At 42.9% G+C, this 20,306-nt stretch overlaps 1 protein-coding gene across 1 annotated transcript in view; it reads left to right on the top strand.

Moving 5' to 3' along the window:
• stau2 (staufen double-stranded RNA binding protein 2) overlaps window positions 1–20,300 on the top strand; it is a 92,149-nt gene extending 71,849 nt beyond the window's left edge. The window contains exons 14-15 of the mRNA XM_008301751.1: window positions 18,892–18,957; window positions 20,130–20,300. Coding sequence (XP_008299973.1) covers window positions 18,892–18,957; window positions 20,130–20,165 — 102 coding nt within the window. The 3' untranslated portion in view covers window positions 20,166–20,300. The remainder of the gene's footprint in view (window positions 1–18,891; window positions 18,958–20,129) is intronic.
• The last annotated feature ends 6 nt before the right edge of the window (window positions 20,301–20,306 follow it).

Below are 20,306 nucleotides of genomic sequence, written 5' to 3'. Positions count from 1 at the left end.
TTGCTCAAGCTCTGTTCAAAACTAGCATTTGTTGTGTTTTCCTGGCACGTGGGTACTCCCCATATTTCCAGTGTGTAAAGTCTACGGGAGATTTTGTGCTACATGTGGACACCCACAGAGCTGTCCATGTGTAACCTCTCGATCTTGGGTAGATGATCATATTTATATAGACACAGAAAGCATGAATTGACCTTTTGAAATGACTACCCCCTTAAACGCGGACTTTCAGACTGGGTTAAGGAAGTAATCCCCCTACAATGAGGCTGGTAGATTGACTAAGGTTCCCTAAAAAGTCAGTGGAAGTTGTCCACTGTAGAAAACTTCCCCTGCACCCCCTCAACAACACCTTTCCAAGGAACTCATACCTCGCACTTCTGCTGTCAGACCTACCCAACTCCTGCCGGTTCCCTTACCCATCACCACCCTGTTCCCGCCCTGGAGAGAGGACAAAGTGAAGCATCCACGGAGCGATCCATCACTCCCGCCTGTCTTCCCACATGCCCTCCTCAGGAAACACCTTTCAGACCAGGAGATTAGAGTGTGACGGGAGAGGAGAGGAGCAGTGAAAGAATGATGGAGGAGGAAGGAGGGGAGACGGAGAGGGGAGGCTGGAGATGAGTGGAGATGAACTGGAAAGAAATTGATTAAGTGGGGAATGCAAAAAGATTGATGAGGACAAGGAATGAGAAAACGGGAGATAGAAGTGACTGTCTTTTTTCTTGGCACACCAGAGGAAGCAGTGACCACTGGAGAGAGAATAAACATGAACTTGCCCATTAGGGGACGTGTTGATAGCTTCAAGTGGCCCCTTTGGAACACTAGCATGTCTGTTAAGAGCCGACATGGTGTGGAACTGAACACACACATGCGGTCACACACATGCAAACACTGAGGCTTTTTTGTGTCAACATAATATAAAAGATAAGTAACAAACTGCAAGCATCTGGCAGCTATTTTGGATGGAAGTGGTAAAACTGTACATTATCAGTGCCTGTCTTTCTCGAACATTCGATCTTGATTATTTTTATTATTGGTTAAGCTGATGATTATGTGGTACATCTTGTAGATTTGTCATTCTGAAGCTGGGAAATTTTGACTTTAGAAAAGCCTCAGACGTTTCTTTCTTAAACTAAAGTAGTTGATCAACAAAGTTATCATGAGGATATTTTGACATTTTATGCCAATCAGTGACTCTTGCAAATAGTTTTTGCATGATGTAAAGGGTTTAGTCGTGCAAGTTACAAAACAAAACAAAACAAAAAATCACGTTTAGCAATGCAGTAACCAGCCATGCAGATGATTTTGATTTTATCTGCTCAAGTTTTAAGAATCTCCACCTCTGAGATTTCAGCCTTCACTTCCAATACGTTGGAGAACAATAGAGTTGCATTCATGGTCCTGAAACCAATTAAAATCAGCATTTAAAAATATTCAACATCCCTCTCTGGAAAGCATCATTGTGGATAATCCGAAGAAAAGTTTTATAAGGTATTTTTTGGAAGAAAATCAATGTGTAGAAAGGGAGAAAATAAGTGTGTGTGTGTGTGTGTGTGTGTGTGAGAACTGGTGAACTGACCTTGTAACAAAGCAGCAGGCCTCAAGTCATGTTCCATGTGCACTATGAAGTAATGCTGACATTCACTTCTTCTGTACCTACAAGTGTACATATGACTCATTTTTATTATTAAGGATCTGTGCAGTAGCTCAGATTTGAGTGGACTCAGAAACACAGTACATCAGCCATTTTATTGCTTTAGGTACCATGCAGTGCCGTCTACACCTTAGCCTTGGCAGATGTGCGTTAAAAAAAACAACACATTTATGGAGGATGATTAAACATCCTACACTCGCAAGAAACATAACTTACCCACAAGCGCTAGCTGAACAGATGATAACATCGTTCAGGCCCTTATGAAAACAAAAATGAAATGCCTGCATATGCGTTTCAGGCTGTTGGCACGCATTTATATGTTGTAGGAAGTAACTTGACACTTTTTTAGCTGTCAGAGACGTCCAGATTGTCAGCCACTCAAATATATGTTGAGCAATTTCACTCACAGATAGTGTTACGGTACCTGTACGTTTAGATGAAATTCCATTACTTGAAGTGTCTCTGAAAGCGGAATTCTGGAGATATGATACACCATGGGGGCTAAAATCACTCAGCTCAATGAATGGTAAAAGTCAGTTTGTTTTTATCATTTTATTTTACCATATTTTGTTGTATTTTAAGCCATAATTTATCTCTTTATTTATGCGTATATGAGTGAACTGTTCTCCCTCCTTGTTGGTTGTATACCTACCAGACTAGTGTGACTCCTTTAAGTCGACCAAAGGTGCTAGATTCATTATCACATCCATGCTAAGAGGAGCAAGATGTTTTGGCAGTGGCCTTGCAGCCTTCAGTGCCTTTAGGCTCTGCGTGCAATTTCCCACTCACACAAATTTGGTGTGGATGAAGGCGTGTAAACCAATCACGCCTTTCCTCACTCGGCACCTCTGTGGGAGGCTTGAGCAAACCAGGCTGCTAAGTCACTACCTGCTGCTCTTTGTAGCATCTTTGCCTCATTAACTTAATGTCATTTGATACTGAATGATAGTTCGCCGTGCTGAAAAGGTCCCCGAGATAAGAAGCGCATATTTAATCCTATGCTCTGTCATCTCCCAGCAACAGTGTGTGAGATGTGTCACCTGTGGAGGCAACACCTTTTCTAACAACAAAACAATTAGCCTTTCACCCTGCAAAGGTTAACATTACTCCTTTGTGTCATAATCAGCATTATGCAAACTGTTTTGATGTCTACTGTTGCGTTTCATTGCGCTAATATACAAACCACAGTGCTGGGATATTTTCAAAGGTTCAGCCCTTGCTTCAAAGATGTCAGAGTGACAGGTAAATGATATTCTTCTATTTGAGCCTTTTGGAAATAATCCATTTAACACACAGTTGTGGCGGTGATGTATATAAATCTGCCCGATCTCTTGATCTGCTGCTCCCCAGGCCAACATATTACGACACAGATAAAACAGAGAACCGCAAACCAACACCGATGCCGTCAGTCTTGTCCCACTGTTGGAGGGTTGCACAATTTATCAAGCTTCTATTGTGCAACTTTGCAAGGAAAACCTCTGGATTTTAACAAAGCCCTTTAACTTGATACGTGGCACACATCTTGCGGTTAAAAACTTAGAAGAATTAATTATCACGGGAGTGCTCCAAAAGCAAACCACACGCTGACAGTAATTGCAGACATACATGTTTACCTCACCGGCATAAAAACAACCACACATATACATAGACAAACGCATGCGCACACTACACAATGACCTGTATTGTTATTTGTAATGATGCTGTTGTGTTCCTCTCCTAACTTAATGGAATCAGATCTCCCGGATGCTTAGATGCTATTTGTTTGTAAAAGTTCTTTTTGATTTCCACCGTACACAATATGATTACAGTATGTGTTACTGATATCACAGGCTATCATTTAGATTTTGACGACAGGGCCGCAGCCATACAAGATTGCTACAAATCATTTGTTTGGCCCCATCTACAAAGATGAGATTCTGTAATGGCGGACGTGAATTGGGCCCTAAATGACCCTAACTGTTTAGCGGCGGGTAGCTGCACCTCCAGTGGTGGGAGTGGGGTCATTAATGTCCCTTGGCAGGATCAGTGCTTTCTGGCTGTGTACTGAGTTATGGAGATGAGCGTAGCGACTGGGGAATGTTTTTCTGTCTGTCTGAGCCCCCCCACCACCTCCCTCTCATCTGGATGTTAACGTATTCTCAGGCCTCAAACAGCAGACATTTTGAAACACTCAAAACAACAGACACATCGGGGGTTAACACCAGTTACGACCAAGGTGTCACATACCCCTGCAGTTTAACACTTTGTGTGTGTGTGTGTGTGTGTGTGTGTGTGTGTGTGTCTGCCTGCCTCACACTAGTATCAACATGATCTTCTAAATCTCCTTTGTAAATAAAGTCACAAGTGACAGCTTGTGTTCTGTTTTATATGCAAACTCAGCCCAACCCTTTGCATTTAAAGGAGATAAGGTGAGATTAAGCAAACCGCACTGTCACTACGTAAATGTGAGAGAAAGAAACGGCAGTGGCAAGTGAAACAGAAGGTGCACTTGTTTTTTTTTTTTTTTTTTTTTTTTTTTTTTTTTTGAAGGGAGATCATCTCTCACTTTGCATGTTTTAGCAATAGGCAGGCCTGCTCTCTCCTGTTGAATGTGACCGCTATTACAGGCTCAGAGGTTTTCAGTGAGTTCGTAAGCATTCATCCTGAATATGATCTAGTGACACAGCAAATTACACCACATTGTAGTTTCGTAAAGTGACACAGTCACCCCCTATCCAGTGTCAGAAAGGCATGGGAGGAGGAGATTTAAGACAATATGTGATCAGCCAGCAAGGAGTTCAGACAGGCCATAAATCCAGCTTTAGACTACAGCCAGCAGCTGGTTAGCTTAACTTAGTGCAAGTATGAGAAACAGGAAAAACACCTAGCCTGGCTCCGTCCAAAGTAAGGGTATGACGGTGCATTTATTCTGAGACTTCCTCAATTTGGTAAGTCATGTGATCCAAACATTACTGTTATAAAAACCTATTCATGCATACTTCTGCTCCTGGAACTGGACGTTTTGGAGCATCCATCAGTTGTAGCATGCTACAAGGTTACTCTTCAACATGAGGCAGACACTATGTAATTTTTTTAAATGTAATAATCTTATGAATGATGTTCACACAACAAGTTTTAAATGGTACTGCCAGAACCTGCCAATTTTGTTTAGGGAGAAAGGTATTATTACTTGCAATTCTACTGCTGAAGTATCACAGCTGGCTTTGATGATTAAGTTGATTTTGAATGTGTACTGACTCAAAAGACATTTATTAATTTATTTATATAATCTGATGCAATTCAGTTCTGTTTATATTGTGCTGATTCACGACATAAGTCAGCTCAAGGCACTCCACACAGGCTGGTGAGGCCCTCATAGTATTATAGTGTGGATCCAGAGATTCTCTCTTTGGTGTCAGGAGGAAGAATAAACTCCCCTTTTACAGAAAGAAACCTCCGACAGAACCAGGCTCAGGGAGGGCGGCCATCTACCTCGACCAGTTGAGGTGAGGAGAAAGAGAGAGAGAGAGAGAGAAAGGAATATCACATCGAAATCATACATCGCATAGGAGAACAGTAAATGCTGGGAGGGTTGGTTATACAGGTCATCGTCGTACAAAAGTCAGTAATAAATATGGCCACATTTGAAATGAATGCCTTTTTTTAAAACCTCAATTATAAATAAATACACTGATGTTGTGTATTTTGCATACCGTTACACCCATATTCCAAAGGTAAGAACATTTAGCTAACATATGTGCCGTGCTGGACTGTTTCATGGCAGGTACCAGTACATTTCCAATATCCAGTGATTCTTCAAAAACTGCTCCCAGCCAGAAGAACACTTTGTCATATAACCCCCCATAAAACACTCAGCTGTCGTTTTTACACTTCTCTTTTAACAACTTAAACAAACAAGTTATAACATTTTAATTAACGAGCTTCAGAGGTGCCAGTAGGCAGATTCTGTTTCTTCTGGAAAGACCCAGACGAGCTGTTTTTTTGTCGTCGTGCTAAACTAAGCTAACCGCTGGCTCCAGCTACGTAGACAGATGTGAGAGTGAACGGAATTTTTTTAACTCTCAAATTAGAAAGACATTTCACAAAATATCAAACTACTACTATATTATCGTATTTCTTGGAGCGGTGTCCTTTAAAGTACCATTGCGAGTTTCTTGATATTCTCCCTTCACTACATTTGGACTTTTTTCAAGCTTTGTTGATTGCGTAGAGTTGCTGTTGTGGTCTTTTCACTTTATATGCCTCAAGAGAGATTTATGTGCCGCTGGTTTTGTTAAGATGCCCTCAGTATTGTGTAGATGATGTGTAGGAAGACTATATATGTAACAACAAAAGTTGTGGTCAGGAAAACATTCATTTTACATCCATATGTAACTCATCTGGCTTTGTTATAAATGCATCCACTAAAGGAAACCACAGAATGTCATTATCTCAACCATCACTCATTCTTGTGTAGAATGCTCACCTCACTTTACCATAAAGGGAGGGAAAATGATGTTTTGATTGCATTCTGTGAACGCATTTTAAACGGTGCATGTGCAGTAGAGGAGGGCATTTTTACCTACACCACATTTACAAATGCCCTGCGTGCACACACACATCGTCTGGTGCGATAATGACTTTCCCAAAATGGTGTGATTTATTGTAGATGCTTTCAAATAAGAGGTTTAATGCAGCATAGTTACTAAATAAACATTTGTTTTAGAGGCCCCCTTTCCCCAAGGGACGTCTTCTCTATTCCTAATTTCCCTCTACTTTTTTCTCTGAACCCCAACTCATTCTCTTTCTTTCACTCTCTGTTTCTGTCTGTCTTTCCCTCTTTGGGTCCCACACTCACTCCCACATACACTTCTCCCTTGTGTCCAGTGAGTAAACGTGGAACCGTGTGAGCCTTCAGGAGGACTTTGAAATGAGACATGGCTAGGACATCAGAGGACTCTGACACTCTCAATGAAGCCTGCTTGATTTATAAGAGAGCAGGGAGCGGTGGTGGTGGTGGGGCTGTTTCCAGAGGTACACAAGGCCACAAGGTCCTCCATTAGTACCTTGACCCCTGTTTCATGGGACCAACCACTGCATAGTAGCAGAGGGAGTAGAAGAATAGCGGGATGAATGGATGGTGGACATGGGGGAGCTCGGGGGTGAGGGGGTCTTTTCTTTTTTACCTAAGAAAGTCTGTTATTTACATTTTCGCCACAGAGAAGGCAGCAGAAATGAGAAACTCTACCTCGATCATTTGTCAGTGGCCTGCTGTTTCCTGACTTAAACGTCTGTTGGTTGTACCTGATCCCTCACTTAGACCTGTCTCTGCTCCCTCTTTTACGATTCTCCTCACTGTTTTACTGTCCACTATCTAATTAGCTGTGTCTTAATTACATGCTAAAGCGCAGCGCCGTCCCAGTGTTTACTGTGTGTTTGCCATGCTGTAAAAATGTGTGAGGTTGCTCGTAAAGACTTGCCTGCAGATAATGAAGTGCTCCCTTTCCTTTAGTGGATGAAATCACAGCATCACTGACAAATAATGGATTATGGCTTCTGTGCTGTGCTACTGTGTAAAAACTGTAACACTGACTTTTTTTCTGTTTGTCTATTTTTCCTGGTGCAGAAATGGTTTGACATTGCTGCTTCTTATAAGTTATTAAAATAGCTCCCTTCGTCTGAGAAAACTGGAGCGCAGCAAATCAGTTACAATGATTTTCTTTACATTTTATTTTTGCTTTTACCTTTGATGTTTACATATACATATTTATATATATTTTCTCAAGCTGAAAATAGTGGCATACATGACTTATTTCATTCCCTTTGCTAACCGTCCCTTCCCTTTGGAGAAAATCATGTCATGCTGCTTTTATTCTGCATGTGAGGCCCACTGCGCCTGTGTCAATCTCTGTTTGCTCATCACGTCAGCCGCTCTGTGTCTGGCCTGGCCTCACGTTGGTGTTTGTAGACGGAATCCATAACATGGCTTTGTTCCTGTAGAGATTGGTTCCTGTTGTTTACGAACACTTTGTGACAGGCCTGCTGGCTTTAAGCTAACTTGGTAATGGCATTATGCTAACATTTTAAGAGACATGTGTTTTCACTGTGCCTCACTTGCGCTTCATCCCCTTCACGTTCCATCTTTGGCTGGTTAGTGCGGCCCCCTCGACCCGTTCAACAGAAAACCAGCCTGGTTGGACGAGCCTTACCCAACAAGGCTCGCCTCTTGATATAAGCATCCTGGAATTTATTGTTTTCAGTAAACATGCCTTATACATAATCTGTCTGTGCAGTACACACTGCCAGTTGCCATAGCAACATAGTAGGGTTTTCATAACACTTCGGGGGGTGAGGCATGGTGGGTCTCAGTTGCTCCTGTCACACAGTGAGTTGCAGGCTCGGCTCAGTGTTTCTCGGGATTCTGGTGCAAGATGAAATGTCTGTCCACGTCTTATAGGCCCACTGAGCACGCTGGGTAATGAGAAACACTCACAGGCTTTGTGGGGATCCATTGCAAATGATAAAACAGCGCAACAGGTTTTACAGGCGTGTCCTTTGTGTGTACTAGGTGGTTAAAACGCAAAAAGGAGCTCAGGGAGCTACAAGGTGGAAGAGACAAGAGGAAGAAGGTGTAAAACGCTGTCTGACTGTGTGTCCTCTCTTGTTACCGGATGTCCTTGTCCACCAGATATCCACTCTCATACACACACTGTCTCTAACACAAAAATGTAAAAGGTTCATGATGGAGGCTTGGGGATTATTGCATGCAGCTGGTGGCTGTCACTGTAAGCCTAGCCCCTCTCCCCTACCCTTTATCTTAACCCTTTCATGCACTACATTCCCAGGTTCCTCTTTTCTGCCTTTCCACACCTGGAAGTCTCTCCTGTAAATCTTGTCACCCTTTTTGTTGGTCTAAAGTGGGGGTCGAATGCTTTAAATGAAGTGATTATCAGATTTTCAAACAGCCCCCTCCCTGTTGCCTTTCAGATCACGCCTGACAGTGTTTGTATTATTCTATAAACTAAAAGGTGTGCATAAGTCACACTCTCGCTGGTCTCAGTCTCGAGCTCCTTGTTTTGTTTTTTTTTCTTAACTCATGCTAAAATTCTGAGTTCAAAAACAACCAACAGCTGTTGTCATGATGATGGAATAGGAGGTTTTAGAACTTATGTAAAGTCAAGTTGCTGCTCTCATGACTCATCTGACCTATCTCCTCATTTTTTCGGACTATTTTTTATTAAAAACAGTATTTTAGCAGCTATTACTTACTCAACAATGAGAAAATTAATTGGATTACAATTTAAGTGGGAGGGCTGATAATAGCAGCCAGCAACGCTCTTTGACATCCAGGCCGATATCCTCATTAGCGATTGATTCGGTCCACTGCAGTGTCTTTACGAAGGCTGTTATCTATGCAAATGCGGGAAGCGATTAAGACCTTGGATCCCAGCTCTGGTGTGAGCTGCCCATGCTTTCATGTTGCACATAGAAAAGGTCTTTTCCTTTGGTTGTGTAGCAACAACCACAGTCTTCACATTTGCATCCACACCCAACCACTGCTTGTACCACTGCCCACTTTAACTAGGCTGTGCACTTCATCACCAAGCAAACAGTGCGAGTTTGTCGTTTGGAATTCAGGAGAATGAAAATTGGCAGGAGAAGAGCAGTTAAAAGGATCATATGGTCGATCTTTGACACAAACAGAAAAATGGAAAGGAAAGGGAGATTAGCAAGCAGAAAAGAGAGAAATGGGACGCCCCTTGGGGCCGATCACTATCTCCCTGCTGATAAGAGAGCGAGTGCCTGAAGGCTGGCTTTTCTTCCCACCGCTTTTTGTGCTTTCCCCAGGGCAATTTGAGTCCAATTGTTCAGGATTATAGAAGCTTCTCCCTCTGGCATAGAAAGGTGGATCTTTGCAGGTGGAGATGGGGCGATGTAACACTGTCTTGGGAGTCACTGGGGGAAACCTGATGGAAATGGACATTATCCACGGGGGATACTCAGATGCTGTTTTCCAATTCTCCCACCATGACTTTACAAATAACTCAGAGGAGTGAAACTTGTGACATTCGCTGACCTCCTCCACTTCCCAATATTTGCGAAGCTTCATCAACAGTTTGGATGACGTGGTGACAGAGCAATGCTGGTGAAGCAACATTATTTTCGGTTCATCTCAACTATGCATACAATGTGAATGAAATAATTTTAGTGTCTTAGATGAGTCACAAAAGAATAGTCCACCCAGACTATGTCTCATCACGCAAATGGTGTGTTTGTACGGTGGGAGGTGTTTGTCCATGAAAATTCGACGGCCCTACTTTCTGCGGAGCTTAGTCAGTGGTCATGTTGGTGAGTCACTGGCCTTGAGGCTCTTCATACCCAATATCTTCAGAAGGCAGTAGTCTCCGGCACTAATGCATCCCTCATGCTCTATATCTCATCTTAAACCGTTTTCAGTCAAGTTTTAGTCATCAGCAATCTTGGAATACTTCGGCAATGTTAAGGGTAGACGGACATAAGTTCCTCTGTGTAACTTCCTGTGCGAGGCAGATTCCTTTCTCAATGAAAGTGTGTCATTGTCTCTGTTCTTGATGGAAAGTGTAAGTGTCATACTTTCTCTTCTTCCTCAAAGAGTGTGTCATTTTTCCAGCGTTCTGTCAACTCCTGGCCTGGATTGCTTTATTGTGTGAAGGAAAAGTACTGATAAGCACAAAACGGTACAAATTACTGGCATCATTAAAAAACAATCTAAAAGAAAAGGTAATACTTCATTTTCACCCACTCCCATTTTCGTATTTTGTTTTTCTTTTGTGTTTTTATGAATTCATAAAGCCATTTTTATATATTGGCATTTTATAGTCTGTTACAGTAAAGCAATAAAGCATTTATTAGCTGTTTATACACAAGTAGCCTACAAATGATTCACAAGCAGTTTGAGAACAGTTTGTAATAAAACTGTTTAAAATTATGTCATTAGGCATTCGTGAACTGTTCATCAACATCTATACATCCACCCATACATGGAGGAGTCATGTTGGATGACAAATAGGAAAATAAGCTCCTAAAATATGCTTTGTTCCTGCTTAGAGCTTCATTATAGTGCGTTAAAAGGTATTCTCATTCCCTTGTACTGGTTACAAATAGTCAATCAGTTAGTCAGTTAATCTTGCTCAGTGTTTATTTTTGCATTTCTTAAAGTATGATGTGATGTTATCACACACAAAATAACCAAGCCTAGTGATTAGGTTTCCTGACAAAGTTATATCATGGCAAAGTAGCACAGTGTTATCATAGAGGCCGTCTGTATCTGCTTATCCTCTGAGATGCTTTGCTGACAAGGCAGAAGTATGGTATGCTGAGGTGCTTCTGCCCCTCGCCCTCTGCCCATATGTTTTGTATTACGCCCTAGGAGGTGCCATGCTCAGCAGCTCGGTGGTGGGAGGGGATAAAGCAGGCCTCTCCGGCCCAAATGACGCATGACATGGCGCTGCGCCCCGGGCCCTTATTTATGGCTTCCCATGTCAGCGAAGGCTTGCTCCCCTGGGGAGCCCCACAGCCGTTACCCGCTAACTTAGCTCAGCCAGCCTTCACCGCTCATATCATGCCTGGGAGACACACATAAGAAAACACTGTCCACTCCAGGAATTCCTATCACCATTATGTGGAAGCATGCACAGATGAAAGAGGTGCATGGAGAAATCAAATTGAATTCCTCATGGAGAAGTTTATTTCGCTCTCACATTCACAGTTGCAACACTGTTGCACAAGAAGCGAACCGGCACACATGAAGTGCTACTTCAGAGGAATTAACGTCATGTCAGGCTACAGCTCGGCCACTGCCAGGCACACACTGCCCCTTTTATCCATGTCTCTGATGTGGAAGAGGATGTGAAATCTGGAGAGAGAGTGAGGAAGAGATTTGTTCAGAGGATCTGAATGCATTTTCTCTGTAGTTACCCAAGAATCCATGTACATATCACACCGCATTAACAAATAGACGCATACACTGCCAGCACTCATGCACACACAGGTGTTCTCCACGAGCTGTCCGGGAATGTTCCAGTGATCCCTGTCCAGGATTTTGATGTGGTTTGAGGGAAAAGAAAAGAATTTAGAGGAAACGAAAGCCAAGTGATGAGAAGGAGCTCAGGAGTACATGGCAGAAGTAAAAGAGAAAAAAAAGGAGAAGAGAAAATCTGCAATACGTTCAAAAGAATCTAATGAACAAATATTTGACGTGATGGCATGGCAGTAATAACAGGGTTAACACAGGACAAAAAAGATGGCTGGGATTTTCTCTTCCCTGGTATCTCATATTTCTTTCTGCTTTGAGGAGTGAGAGCACTGTCAAGGTTTTATGTGGCCTTTTGAAAACAGAACAAGCCCTCTTCAGGACAATATATCCAGCCTCAGAACTTCTCCGACAACAGGGCACTCATTTTTCCAACTTCCCAGGTCCTGCCTGTAAAACACCCTGTTTGAAATCCACTCTGGTCATTGTTTAGTCTAGTGGATGTCCCTTAGATCATCCTCATCAGCAGCTGTCCTGCATCCCCTTCATGTTCTGAGCGTCCCCGCCTTGCAGCAGCTCAGAACCAGCCACCCGATGTTAATCAGACTCTTTCAAGCATTATTAAGATCTGATAGTGAGCGTGTTTCTGCAGAACAAGAGAATGAATGGTTATTGTACAGGCAAACTAACAAAAGCGAACAGTTTGGGTTACGGTCCGTCCACCCCGGCGTCGTCTCAAGTTCTTAGAAGAAACTGGAAATGTTAGTGAAACAATGCCATGGTTAGGGTATAACAGTGGTGTCGTGGTACCCGGGAGAAGTGGGGAAGTGTGTCTCGCCTAATATTGTTTCTGTAAATGATGCAGTGCTCCGATGTCTAGCTATAATGAAGACCAATGTTGCACAAAAAATGTTGATGGTTGGTCAGAAAAGATTTCAGTTTTGAGCTCATGGCAATCCAACAGGAATGCCTTTTCCCTCAGCAAGTAGCATAACACCACGCCACAAGGTCTTTCCTATCCACCTTTTATGTTTCTTCACATTCTCACTTGTGTCGATTTTACTACACCTGCAGAGCTGCTGAGGGATTCTAGTCCGGCCAAAAACCACAAGTAGAATCCGTATCAGCGAAGCGTTCCCTCTCTGTTGCCTCTTGCTCCCTCGGATGATGTCGACGTCCAAACACATGACTTAGACAATGACGCAGAATCAAAGCAAGAATGGGAGGCTGCCACTGATGCTCTTGGCCTGGACTTAAGATTAGGGAAGGGTTTGATTATTCAAGCTGGACTGTACAGAGCCAGATAGAGCCTTGGGAATCTAGATCTGCTTGGTTAAGAGGGAAACACTGCATTGTACTGTTACGACTGGGTCAGTGGGTTAAACCTTAAGCTGGTGTCTGGACTTTCATCTGGCCTCCAACAGTGCAGGAGAAGGATCTTTACTGATAAAGTCAAGAGAACAGACAAACCAGTGTTTCCATTCTTCTACTATTTTGAAGATTCAGAGTATGGGACAAAAAAAGAGTTGCAAGACAGACTGATGTGCTGGTGGTCTTCACCTTATTAGGACCTTCCAGTGTCTTTGATGGCTGCTAAGGGCCAGAGGATAAAGTGATGGACATGCAAGGACTGAAGGCTCCCATCCCTTCTTCTACCTGGTTTCTTTCCCACCAACCTTTATTTCCAGTCCATTTCTAGTCATACATTCTCCTGTCTCTTCTCCTTGTCCTCCTTGCCCAAAATTTCTTCATTACTTCCCTAGAACCCAGTAGTCCAGCAGCGAGAGCTGATACAGGGGTCTGATTTGTCAGGGTCAATGTGATCCAATGATCCATCAGTTCTGTCAGGCTGATGCCGCAGACTCCTGGGGGACTAGGCCTTTGTTTGGCTAAGCCGCTGATGGAGGCGAAGCCTCTGTCGGGGAAGCCATTAGGAGCGCAGCGGGCCCAGAAAAATGAGCCGCCCTTGTCACTCCACATCAGGAGCTCGGCCACGGTTGCAGATCTTCCTCAGACCCGTCACATTCAAACACTGTTTGTTCAAGCCTTTGAACTAGGGACAGCTAGATAGATAGATGAATGAGCTCATGTGTGAAGTAGCTGTGGGGTGCTTTGGATTGGCTACCAGTTTTGGATTGATGGTGAGTCCTGGATTGTTATCTAAAGTTGAGGCAAAGGGAGAGGATAGGTGACTAGGGAGTGATTAGAGTGACCTAAGTATATGTCCTGCTGGTTCAGTGGACTGTGCTGATGTGAGCATGCTTCCACAAGTAGCAATAAGAGGGTGAAATACAGTTCAGTAAGTTGAGTTTCAATGACAAATCCAGTCAAATTCGAAACCACAGTGCAGTGGTTTAAGAGTAATCAAGCATATTTTTATTGATGATCACTGTGAGGCATAAACAGCATCATTGTTGTATTCTTTTGGTGTATTACCTTGAATTTTTGCACATCTAGTTGCCAGATGTCAATACACTGTGATGCTCCAAACTGCTTGGCCAAACAAGCCTGCATTTTGCTTGTGGAAGTCTCTACAACAGCCCCCAGGCTTTTCTAAAGCAGTGGTCACATTAAGGTGAATGACGCTATTTTTTGGCGTTGTTTTGAACACAGCCTTAAACTGTCGCTATACTCCATCAGACGTGGTTGTCAGATGATCAAACAGCTTCAGAAACCCCCTCCTTCCCACACCTTTTCGACATCGGTAGCTGTAACTTTCTGAAACTGACGACCTGACATTTACTTCGTGCAGCAGTCAGCCAGACGTGTAGGAGGGAGAAAGTAAGCAGGGTTTGAACTTGTCTCTCAAGCAGGTATCAAAAAATAATCTTTATGCATTTATTTTTATCATTTTTCATGTGTACAAACAATCGCAGCGCTATCAAGCTTGCCCTTTTTTATGATAGCCAACCTTTTACCTTCAAACACTTTCGCTTTCAGATGTGATCAGACAAGATGCTGAACAAACAAGTTGTTTTTTAGAATCACCCATCCATTAGAGGTTGGCAAAGCTCTTAGCGGCAGATGAACTGTTTTTTTTTCTGTATTAGGCTTCAACTTCAAAAGCTCTTCCTTTCCTCTAACATTTGTTAATGACTTTTCACACAGCATCCTCATTGTCTCCGGACCCTCCTCTTACTCTCGCTTTGTTCCGTGACAGAGATGGAACACCTCCACCTTGTGTTTCCCGGCCTCAGACTAAACATACTCTTCGAGTGTTGATGCATCAGTGTAGCTGCTGCCTCTAACGATGGCCAACTTATCACATTAGAAAAATAATGATTTCACTGAATGCCATTCCCACAGATAGGCCCAGTATTTGTCTTAGGCTCCGTGTCCTTCGCTGAGCTGCTGGGCCCTTATGCCTGCCTGTCGTATATCAGCAGCGCTGCCACTGTCAAGCCTCTGATTTATGGCTGTTTATCTCCAGCCCCTACCCCACCATCGCTCCCCCTCCCATTCCAACAGATGGTCTCTGGCTATTTACTCAGGGAGAGGAGGGTCCCAAACCGATTGAATAAATACAACAAACAAGAAGTTTATGGGGAAGTTGCTTGTGATTACAATTTATTGGCCACAGGAGAAAGCCGGAGATCTGTCCCTGTTGTTTATCGGGTGTGATTCTGATCATCTACATTCATCTGCCTGCTTTAGGGTCCTTATCTTGATTACTTTCTCCACTTCGGTATGTGGACAACCCTGGCCTTTGTGAGATGACAGCATTATTTCATGCATATAAAAAAAGAAAAAATTAATCTGTTACATCACAAGTCCCCTAATATGATATATGGTTATTAACAGTGTAATTGTGAAAACATTCCTTCATCTGTCATGTTCTACGGGCTTGTCACCTTAAATCTCTTCAAGTATATTCAACCCCTAAATCTCGCCGGCTGTCAGATCTTCACAGAGAAAAAAAACACATTACACCATAAATTGTCTGTTGCGGACGAAAAGGGGCTTTGGTTGATTTCTGGGTCTCTGGAGAAAAGCCTTAAGTAATAACCCAACAGTATCAATTTTTCAAATCAGCCCTGCTATTATTGTTGTAGTTTTTTTTTAGTACCTGTAACCATCACAGATTTTTTTTTTCTCTCAATTTGATGGATACAAACCAGATTTTGACCCTTGCACCTGTCAGTCATAAATTACGATTCCTGGTTAATGTTTCTCATAGTCTGAAGTTAAAGGCTTTGAAAATGATTTTGGATGCGAGCAAACTGATAATAGTTTGTAACATCCTCCTGTGCATTTTGCATTCCATAAAGACATATTGATATGGTATGCTGTGGGATTCATATTTTCTCAGGATTAAAGCGTGATGAATGTTTTTCTCTTGTGCGTATGGCCTAAATACAAATCGCTATTCACATGGAGACGTCTCTGTCTGAGTGTCAGAAAAAGAATTCTTCAAGTCGGATATTCTTGTGAGGAAAAATGGTTCGTTTGTCTGTATTGATATAACTAATAAGAATAAAGTTCAGAGTGACGTTGGTGGGCTTCATAATGAGGCAAACTCAGCCAGTCATCACATCTCACTCATCTGCTGAGCAGCACCACTTATGCCTTATCTCGACTCTGATTAACCAGTGATGGAGTGTAACGGATCCGGGCTAGTTTTGGCCACTGGCGAACCAGATGTGCGTAGAATAATAAGAAGGAGCTGTTGGAATTTTTCCCCTGTTTTTTCAGTGTTTCTTATGTTGATGTTATTTAGTATAAGCATACTATACATATTTCTGTGTAGATAGATTAAACGGCGTGCTTAAGAAATACCACTGGAGGAATAAACATTTTCAACACCAGAAACTCATGTTTCAACCCATGTTCCAGTTTATGCCAACGGAAAAAAAAATATTAAGTACTCGACAACAGAAATTAAGATGGATAGTTAGACATGGCACAACAACTCAAAAACAGAAATATTAGGCGTGTAAACGAGCCATTTTTCTGTCCATACAAACAGATTCATTTATTTTTTATACAAGCGCTCAAGTAACTGTATAATGTGGGTCCACAAGCTAAAACTGTGGACGTAGTTTGCTTGAGAAAATGTTTCACGCTGCATATTATGAACTGACCACCATTTAACACGATGTCAACCCTCTCAAGCTGTGTTTCCAATAATTGGCAAGCAAATTTTTAAATGTTGCAAAAGAAAAAATTGAAACATTTACAAACAGGCTTGTTTCCATTGACTTCCATGGAGTGAATAAACTGCACTGTGTAGTTTTGTCAGAAGGTGGCAGTATAGGCTACATTACATACAACTGTAACAAACAAAGTAGAAGAAGCCAGAAACAAACCATTCGTTTTTAACTGTTTCAAACACTAACAAACAAAAGAAGAAGAAGAAACAAACAACTTTGGCCATGCACAGGAGAAAAATAGAGAGACGTATTCAAGAATTGTTCTCAATTGGGAAAGTTGTAATTCCTCTTTCATGGCAGCTGGTATTGGCCGTGTTTCATGCCATCTGAAGGCAACGACAATGTGAGAATTGGAAACATCTGATCAATCATGTGAGATAAACGTTTGTTACAGCAGAGCTGTACAAACAAAAGGTGTTTCCATCTTCCATCATACGAGTTAACTGTTTTTCTAAATATCAAAAACCTCCTCAAACGAGTGCCAAAACTCTTGAAAAGTTTTTGCCATAAAAATACATTTAAAAACATGGTTTCTGCACAGGCCTCTCCCTGCAGGAGCAGAAGTGAACCATCATGGATTAAAACTTACCTAACCGCCAGAAAAGGTGGTTCCAGTCAGTCCTTCTCTCTCACCTGACTTCTGCTTTTTTTGGTTTTTGTGGTTCATTATGTAAAATAAAAATTACATCTGGTTACAGCTCATGTGTGGCTTCCTCCACCTTGACTGCACCCTTACAGATTAGGTTCTTGTTGCTCAGATAGCGAATAAGAAATGGACTGTTGGAGAGCAAATGACTTCCCCAGGCAGATACAGTTAGTATATTATTTGAACAGTAGTCAGTCATGCACACAGACATAAAGACTCGCACCACGTTCCCTGCAGTGACGGCTGATATGGAAGAAAAGGGGGGGGGGGCACAAGAGATGTTGAATGTGTTCCACTGTGCACAGTTAGACCCAGTGGTGTCGACTCTGGTGGGAGACACAGTCCCAGTCTGCTCCAACTCTGCCCACACTGAGAGAAACAAAAGTGGAACGATGGCAAACACATCTGCAGCCAATCTTTAGAATGGAGGATGGATCCTGTGTTGTGATTGAAGCAGCTAACTGATTATGATCCGACAGAACAAATCATCTTGGAATACTTAAACAGCTCTTTTGTGTTTGTGTTTGATGTCCAACAAGCAGCTGTGTCACTAAGATCGGCGTTTTAAAGAAAACTGCAGAAAAACACCTCTGTCTGCCAGGAGTTTTTTAGTTGTTGTTGTTGTTGTTGTTGTCGTCGATGTCCTCCGGGCCCACCCTCCATAGCGTGTGTGTCTACGCTACACCTCCTGACTCCCAAACATGTTGTATATATTATGATAGCAGGCTGGACCCTTCTCACATAACCAGCAGCCCCTCTAGCTGGCACAGACAGGCAGGCAATGAGCAGGAAGGAAATGACATCATGGGATTTTTGATCCAAGCTTGAAAATATAGATAGCATATAGTTTTTTAATGACATAGCGTTGGATTGCAACACATGGCTGGATGTGATTACAAACTAATTGCGGCAGACAGTAACTTCTAAGCTCCGCGCTCTTGTGAGGCAGGGAAGTGTAATTTTGCACTCAAAAGTTTCCCTGCGCGACCGCAAACTGAGCATAATTAAGTCATTACATAATTGACAATAAAAATGTGACATTCACACGTGTTTGTCTTCCCTTTACTGTAATGCAGGTTTTAAGACACCCGGATCCTGCGCGTTGCGTCGCTAAACCTTTATGATTTATAGGTGTTTCAGACCTGCTGCTGTTTGTTTAGCTGTGGTCACCACGAATACAGATGTCACTAGGATTGACTTAGGAAAATGCAGAGCAGCCAAAACATAAAGTGGAAATGTTAACCCAATAACACTAGATAAACAGTCAGAGGAGAGAAGCCAAAGACAACAGAGAGTGAAGGGAAAGTGTCCTGCTGGCATCAGGTTTCCCAGAGTAAGTGTTATTTGAAAAGCAGCTGAAGGGTGACACTCACTCTCTTCCCACCCAATCTCCCACTCTCCCTCCCTCCCTCCTTTCACTCACTCGACCATCTGTTGTTCCCTCTCTTCTCAGGCTGCTCTAAGTGCCTTGAAACAGCTGTCGGAGCAGGGACTGGACCCGGTGGATGGCCCCATCAAGGTACGGTAAGAAGTGGATTGTGCCACGCTCGACCGGCGTTTTGGCGTTTAACCCGCAGCCAGGTCGGAAGATGTGCCAATCAGGCTTATTGCTGCAGGCTGCCCCCATCATCAGCTCCCCCTCCCCGCCCACACACACACGTCTATCAGTTCCGCTCGACAGTTTTTCTTCCATAGGAAAGCACCGGTAGGCGTTCGTATTTACATGCAATATGCTGCGGCCGGTTCTCGACGCTTTGCATGATGGCTATCACCATCCAAGGCTCAATCATGACAGACACGTAAGGGCTTTCTCCAAGCGTGCCTCCCCTCCCTTCCCTTCATTCGCTATCTCCTCCGCGACGAGGAAGGGAAGGGAAGGGAAGGAGGAAGCCCGACAGCGGGGCATCAAGTAGGAAAGTAGGAACGCCGTGGGGGTTTTTTGGAAACCGGGGAGGAAATCACTGTCAAGCATTTCTGGAGTATTTTCATAGTAGGTGTGCCCTGGGAAGAGAAAAAAAAAAACAACAAAACTTCAGGCTGAGCTGTTTTCTTGCAGCTCCGTGTCTCCTTCAGAGCAAAAGAGGAAAGGAACAAAGAGGAAAAAGAAAAAAAAAACAACCACAATGTTATAACAGCTTCATTTACGTCACCAAACAGAGATGAGGGGCCAATATGGCAGCAATTACACTTTCACCTGAGCAGTTAATCACTCATTTCTGGCTCCCCTCGTGGTTTCTAAAACTCATTAACTCACCCGTACTTTTGCTATTAGTACATTCTCGATTGTTTGCTTTGAGATGATTGCAGTTATCGAGACGGGAAAAACACAATGACATGCGAATACAAACCTGCCATCCATCCCTCCCTGCACCGGCTCTGCTTTTTTTTTCAGTCCTCCCTATTACAACAACACAGAACAGGAGCCACAGCTGATCAGTTAGCACAAAACAGATTGAGGTCAAGGACTTGTTAAGTGTTTTCAGTCTCAGTCGCAGCACTTTCGGGTCTTTTCTTTTACAGGAATCACTTATCTGTTGGTTTTTTTTAAAGAATTACTCATTAAAGAGCGAGTGAATCCTGGTGTTTTCCCAGGGAGCACAAGAGAACGAATCACCCAGAGTGATTATTAGCAAAACCTGCTCGGGCAAAAAAAAAAATCCCCTCCTAACACAGTTTCATTTGTCTTTTCAGACCAGTGAACCATGTGGGAGGGAGGAAGGACATTAAACAGACTAACTCAGGCACCACCACTCAGGTCTGCAAGGATTCAAAGGCTGTCGTCTAGGAGCTGACAACCCCGATCCCCTCCTTCAACATACACAAACCCGGCAAACCCTGATTCCCCTATAACCTGCAAACCCCCACCCC

The sequence above is a fragment of the Stegastes partitus genome, unplaced genomic scaffold, assembly GCF_000690725.1.
Source record: "Stegastes partitus isolate 25-593 unplaced genomic scaffold, Stegastes_partitus-1.0.2 Scaffold1706, whole genome shotgun sequence".
NCBI classification, from domain to species: Eukaryota; Metazoa; Chordata; class Actinopteri; family Pomacentridae; genus Stegastes; species Stegastes partitus.
The sequence above is the reverse complement of the archived record's forward strand: the minus strand, read 5'-3'. Positions and strand labels throughout refer to the sequence as shown.